At 53.5% G+C, this 6,238-nt stretch overlaps 1 protein-coding gene across 1 annotated transcript; it reads right to left on the bottom strand.

The window, feature by feature from the left end:
* Positions 1-280: 280 nt before the first annotated feature.
* Positions 281-4,763, bottom strand: ZIC1 (Zic family member 1). Its single transcript, XM_024245014.3, has 3 exons — positions 3,197-4,763; positions 1,596-1,759; positions 281-923 (listed from the first exon to the last, which is right to left on the bottom strand). Exons 1-3 carry the CDS (start codon positions 4,176-4,178, stop codon positions 726-728), a joined length of 1,344 nt encoding a protein of 447 aa, XP_024100782.1. The 5' UTR covers positions 4,179-4,763; the 3' UTR covers positions 281-725.
* Positions 4,764-6,238: the final 1,475 nt, after the last annotated feature.

The raw sequence follows: 6,238 nt of genomic DNA, 5'->3' as shown, positions 1-6,238 counted from the left end.
GAATTCTTGACAGGACGTGAAACAACATTTTACTGCACTAAAGTACTTAGACTTTGGGACGAAATGTTTGCACTTTATACAAAAAAAGCACATTAATACCAATAATATTGGGTTAGGTCGACGTGGAGACTGTAATCGTACAAAGTAATTCACATTTTGGTACACATTTACTAGAACATTCTTGCCATTCAGTACAAACAGTTGGCTTTCGGCCGCCCACCCCTCCCCCTCCCCCCACCCATCCGGCCCCTCCCCCCTCCCCCAATGCAAAGACCACAACGCCACAATCCCACCCACCCGCTCCAACCGAGATATAACTATTTACAGAATTCAACAGTACAGTTTTAAGCTAATAATTCTGTATTTACAAGAAAACAAAGAAAAAAAGAAGCCGAAACCCCAGAGAGCCCGTACCGATCCGACAAGAAACTGGCCCTCGGGGTTGGCGGCATTTGGTCAGGTGGCCTCCTCCCCCTCGACCCCCTACCGCACCTTGGGTACCAAGCCTTTGCCAAAAAAAGAAAAATAATGAAAGCGAAAGGAAATTTTTAAAAGGTTGATGCTTCCTCTCTTACTCGTCCTGGGTCTATTGGCAGATTTTTAAAAAAAGGATTGCGGGGTCTGTGTGGGGGGTTGTTTTGATTCGCAGGGTTCTTTCAGTAATGTTGTGTATACGTGTGTGATCAGTCTCTTAAATAGGGTTTTGTTCGATGTTTTGTTTGATTTTAAACGTACCATTCGTTAAAATTGGAAGAGAGCGCGCTGTGGCCGGCTGTGTGGTGGACTGCGGAGGAGGAGGGCGATAAGGAGCTGGTGGTTGGGTTGTCTGTGGAGGGAGACACGATGGTGGGAGGCGTGGAGGATTCGTAGCCCGAGCTGGCGGCCGGCGAAGGCTGCGAGCCCTGCGAGGAGGATTCGTGGACCTGCAGGAATAAAGTCGCATTTTTACGGACATAAAGAGCCAGTGCGGCGGCCGCCTAGAGGGCCGAAGGCCGCGAGTGCCCTTCCTCCTGGACCCCTTGGAGCCCCCTGAACACAGGCGAGGCCCGATCAGCGGGACTTTGGGCTTGGTTTCCCTGCACAGGCCTGCAGAAACCGTGCTCCTGGGAAAGTCAGGGTCCCCAAGACTCACAAAAGAAAAATAGGTCTGGGAAGAGGGAGCCTGGATTTGAGGCCAGAGACTGCACTTTCTTTCCCTGAACTTCGCTTGCCCATGTTTAGGTGAGCCAGAGCTCAGGCCTGGGCGCAGGAGTCCAACTCTTGCGTCTCACTGGCAGCTGCAAGGGCAGCAGTTTCCGCAGCGTCAACCCCCTGCAAAAGCCCTAGCTCTGGGCCAAATTCAGTGGCGGTCTTTGCTCATACTCGCCTCTTTTAACTTTTATTATTAAACCAAGAATTTAAAACGGCCTTGGACACTCCCATCCCCTTTTCCAGGTCCCGCCCTACCCTCTCTGCCCAGCTCCACTGAGTGGAACCTTTGCCTTCCCGCTTCCTCTGGCTCCCGCCACCGCCTGGCTGCCACTCGCCGCCCGACCCCAAGCCGAGAGCCAAGAGAGCTCCTGCCTCAAAGGGGGCGACGAGAGCGCGGCGATTACCTTCATGTGTTTGCGCAGCGAACTGGGATGCGTGTAGGACTTGTCGCACATCTTGCAAAGATAGGGCTTGTCGCTCGTGTGCACGTGCATGTGCTTCTTGCGGTCGCTGCTGTTAGCGAAGCGCCGGTCACAGCCCTCAAACTCGCACTTGAAGGGCTTCTCCCCTGGTGCCAAAGTAGAATGAGAGGGGTCTAATTAGAAAAAAATACCGCGGCCGTTTTTCAAAAACTAAACAAATGGAAAAAAATTAAAAAGCCAGAAGCCCAAGATCAGCACTTTGCAAGCTTAAAAACCCGGAACGTCAATAAATTCTTACATCTGCAGTGGAATTATAAATATCTTAACTCTATTGTAATCCCTAATACAATTGGATCTACATTTTATTTTTATGTTTAAAAAAATTAATAGTAGGAGGAGTCGGTTTTTAGCATCAGATCTGGAAACTCGTATTACCCAGAGCTACACACGATTTCGGATTGCTTCCACCCGGCTCCCGGTTTCTAGTTTTCACGTTTGCGGCTTATTCTCCTGCCCTATTGCTTTTCTCTCCTCCCCCTGCCCCCTCCCCGACGCTCCGCATCCCCTCGTCGCCTCCTCCAACCCACCCCACTCCCTACACACATTCACATTTTATAGCTTAATCTGGGCCGGAGAGAACTCAACGCCGTAAATTCTTCCCTGACTCGGGCGTTAAACCCGAAGTCCCAAGCATGGTTCTCAGATCTCACCCGGGAAAATCAGAATAGGAAAGGAGACCCAATTCCCGGCCTCTTGGGGGCAGGGGGCCCAGAATGTTTTGCCTGATGCCAGGCTACAACCCTGAGCTCGCGGGAACTTTTTTTTTTTTTTTTTTTAACTGTTCCGGACCTGTGTCTTGATTATTTTTAAAGGCCAAAGAGGGGAATCCGGTGTTTTGAAAACACCCTCATGGAGTCTAATAGACAACAAGTTCTTCCTTGGCTTCCTCGGACTTTCTCCACCCCTCAAACCCACTCTTAAAACCAGTCACTACTAAAACTGAACTCTTCAAAAATGCATAAAGCTCCAAAAGCCTCCTCAATCCCAAATTATTTCCTTTCCCCACTCTGTCTCAATTCTTTCTGTCTCTATTTGTTTCTTTCTACGCCCTTAACCCGGCCTCCTCAATTTCCTCAGCTCTTTCCTTTGGCAAAGTCCTCAGTGAAGTGCACGGAGAGAGATGTTGGCAGCAACCAAGCGTTTAGATTTGTCTGCAGCCTGAGCAGCTGGTGCCTCCGCGGCTGCCCGGAGCCAGCCACTTTCCCCGGCTTCGAAAGCACCAAGGTCTCCGCCAAACTAGGTTTGGCTTCCTGTTCTCCGACCTTTTTTGTTTCTCATTTAAACAATCTATATCCCCAGCTACTCCTCGTCCGCCCTCTGTGTGTGTGTGTGTGTGTGTGTGTGTGTGTGTTTTCCATAATTTCAAGCCAGAAACTAAAAATCAGCGCACACTTTCCCTGCCTGCCGGAACCTGACGCCCGGGATCCCACCGAGGCTGCGTTTGTGCGACCTGGCCGCTGACTTTCGGTTTCGGTCCCAGGCCCAAGTGGGAATGGGTAGGGGTCCTACAGCTGTTTCCGTACCTGTGTGCGTCCTTTTGTGGATCTTTAAGTTCTCGGAGCGCGCGAAGACCTTGCCACAGCCAGGGAAGGGGCAGGGAAAGGGCTTCTCGCCTGTGTGCACGCGGATGTGGTTAACCAGTTTGTATTTGGCTTTGAAGGGCTTGCCCTCGCGCGGACACTCCTCCCAGAAGCAGATGTGATTACTCTGCTCCGGGCCACCTACGTGCTCCACGGTGACGTGCGTGACTAGCTCGTGCATGGTGCTGAAAGTTTTGTTGCACGACTTTTTGGGGTTGGCCAGCTGCTCGGGCTCGATCCACTTGCAGATGAGCTCTTGCTTGATGGGTTGGCGCATGTAGCGGAAGAAGGCGCCGGCGCCGTGATGCGCGGCCATGTTCACGTTCATGGGCCCGTAGCCGTGCAGCTGCGGCGCAGCATAGTGCTCGGAACGCGGGCTGGTCACCTGGCCGTACTGCTCCGGTCGCGGGTACATGTCCCCCGAGAAGCCGAGCCTCATCTGCCCGTTGACCACGTTAGGCGACGCGTGGCCGGCAGCCTGCTCGTGCAGCCCGGGGAAGAGGAGGTGGCCCGCGGCATCCGTGTGGCCGTGTGGGCCCCCGAAGCTCCCGGCCGATGCAGCAAAGAGGCTGTGCTGTGCGCTGGCTGCCGCCGCCGCGTCGCCAAAACCCCGGTTGCGGAACAGAAAGTCCCGCGTGGAGTTGAAGGCTGCGCTGGAATAGGAGCCGACGTGGCCCGGGTGATGGTGATGGCCCAGGGCCGCAGCAGCCGCGTAGCCTGGCGCCTGCGACGTGAAGGCCGTCTGGCCGGCCGAAGCCAGCTCGTGCGAACTGGGGTTGAGCTTGAAGGCGCCCATGCCGTCGGCGAACGGATTGATGCCCAGGCCCACGTCTCGTTCGGCCACGTCGCCCGCGGAGTGGTGGCGGGACGCGCCAAAGGTGGTCACGCCGATCGCTGGGTACTGGGGGCCGGCGTCCAGGAGCATCGTGGCTGCTCGGGGCGAGCCCCGGCCTCCCCCGCCCCCCCCACCCTCGCCAGCCGAGGAGGGAAAATCGGGAGGAGGAGGAGGAGGAACAAGAGGAGGAGGAAGAGGAGGAAGAAGAGGAGGAGGGAGGGGGAGTCGACCCACCTCGCGAAGTCCTAGCCTGCAGGCAACGCCGCGGCGCGCCCGGGCGCTGGCCGGGCCAAACGCAAAGTAGCCGGACGGCTGCGGGCCGCGAGTAAGGCAGGCTCCAGCGCCCGCCAGGCAGATCCTGCCGGCCCGGCTCGCACTTTCTCGCCGCTCAGTCTCTGCGGAGAGGGCCGCGCGTCAAGGCTGCCCGGGGAAAGGCATGGAGCATCTCAGCCCCCCAAAAAAACTTCCTCCTGGATTTGTAGCATAGAGGAATGTGAGCGCCAGAGCCGCGACTGCTTCGCCCTCTCTCCGCCTCGCGCAGCGCGCCCCTCCTCACTTCTCCACTAGCCCCTCGCCCTTTCTTTTCTCTCTCTCTCCTTTCTCTCACGCTCGCCTCCTCGCTCCTTCACTCTCCGTTTTTCCCTCTCTGCTTTTTGCAAAAAAAAAAAAAAAAAAAAAAAAAAAAAAAAAAAAAAAAAAAAGTGGGTGGGGGGAGAAGAAAGAAAGAAAAAGCCAAAGAAAAGGCGCAAATCATGCACAATATTGTCTTTTGCGGTTTATCTTCCTGGGGAGAAACTTTCACCTCCTCAGCCGGGCGGTGAGCGCGAGACTGATAGCAGCAATCATTCCTGCAGATAAATGAATTGAAAGGACGACACCGTCCCCCCCTTGATGAATGGGAGCAGGGGGGAGGTGTCACGTGCTGCCGACGCTGGCGCCCATTGGTGCATCCGCACTCCCCCCGCCAGCAGCCGCCGCGCCAACGGAGGGCTCGCCGAGGCGCCGCGGCGCAGCTCATTGGCCCGCCCGCCTCATCAATCCCAGGTATTGTAAAGCGCTTGACATCCCCTTTTGACAAACCAGGGCTACCAGGAGTAGCAACTTTTTTTTTTAGCCAAATTTTTTCCCTCTTCTCACGGAAAATTTTTTTCTTTTTTCTTTATTTCTTTTCTTTTCTTTTTTTTTTTTTTGCCACAATTCCTTTTCCTTCTCACAGTCATATGCATTCCTCTTCCTCCCTTGCCCCCCCGCACCCCGGCGCGGCCCTTCCCGAAACCAACTCTTCGCTGAGCGATTAGAGACTTCGGACGTCTCCGGGTGCAGGAGGCGGGGATGGGGCTGGTAAACACAGCAAAGGCACTTCCAGAATGTCCCGATTCAGCAACTTTCTTTTCTTTCTTCCCCATTCCTCCCTCCCTTCAAGGGCAGCAAAAGAGGCTTTTGTTATTTGCTTCTTTTGAAGTTTGTTTCTCTCTTGCTTGGACCCCCTCCTGTTTATAATTTAAGATCTTGGGAGCACACGGGCACTATGCTCTCTTTACAAAAAATGTAATTTCTCAGTGTAACCGGTAGCGTCTGTATCTCTCACTTTTATCTAATCAGACTTCCTGCACCACCGCACCCCCCCCCAAAACACACACACACACACACACACTCACACACACAGGTGGATGAAAGCGCTTAAGTTCCCAGGTTATTGAGGTTTGAATTTTTTAATGGCGAATTTGAAACGTTGTTGCCAGTTTCCTTTACTTTTTCCCTCTCTTGCGTTATTTTTCTCTTTTCTGCCTTTCTGTTGTCTCCTTCGGCTGCCCCCGCTAACCCTGTCTCTCCTCACTCCTGTTCCCTACTTGGGCCCCTTTCATTCAGGTAAAACTGTAAATTTCCCAATGCGCCATTGTTCCCTTGGGCTGCCCAAAGCTCCCTAGAGATCTCCGAATAGTTTTTTGGTATTTAAATCCCCAATAGATAGGACCAATGTAAATTTTGTGACATTCAAACCTTTTCTAGTTCACAAATCAGTCACCCTTGTCACAGTTATTGAAATTCCGCAACTCGCCACACCAGGACGGTGGAAAAAGCGGGCGCGGTCTTTGTTGCCGACCAGGCTTTTGATCGCCAGAGAAAATTTACTTACCTTCAGATGAGTG

The sequence above is a fragment of the Pongo abelii genome, chromosome 2, assembly GCF_028885655.2.
Source record: "Pongo abelii isolate AG06213 chromosome 2, NHGRI_mPonAbe1-v2.0_pri, whole genome shotgun sequence".
NCBI lineage: Eukaryota > Metazoa > Chordata > Mammalia > Primates > Hominidae > Pongo > Pongo abelii.
This window is presented reverse-complemented; position numbering and strand designations above follow the sequence as displayed.

Excerpts from the sequence above, each read along its gene's own strand:
- ZIC1 (XM_024245014.3), bottom strand. The coding sequence starts at position 4,178 with ATGCTCCTGGACGCCGGCCCCCAGTACCCAGCGATCGGCGTGACCACC. Across the intron at positions 1,760-3,196 it reads CCACAAAAGGACGCACACAG|GGGAGAAGCCCTTCAAGTGC; the intron begins GTACGGAAACAG and ends CTTTGGCACCAG. Across the intron at positions 924-1,595 it reads CGCTGCGCAAACACATGAAG|GTCCACGAATCCTCCTCGCA; the intron begins GTAATCGCCGCG and ends TTATTCCTGCAG.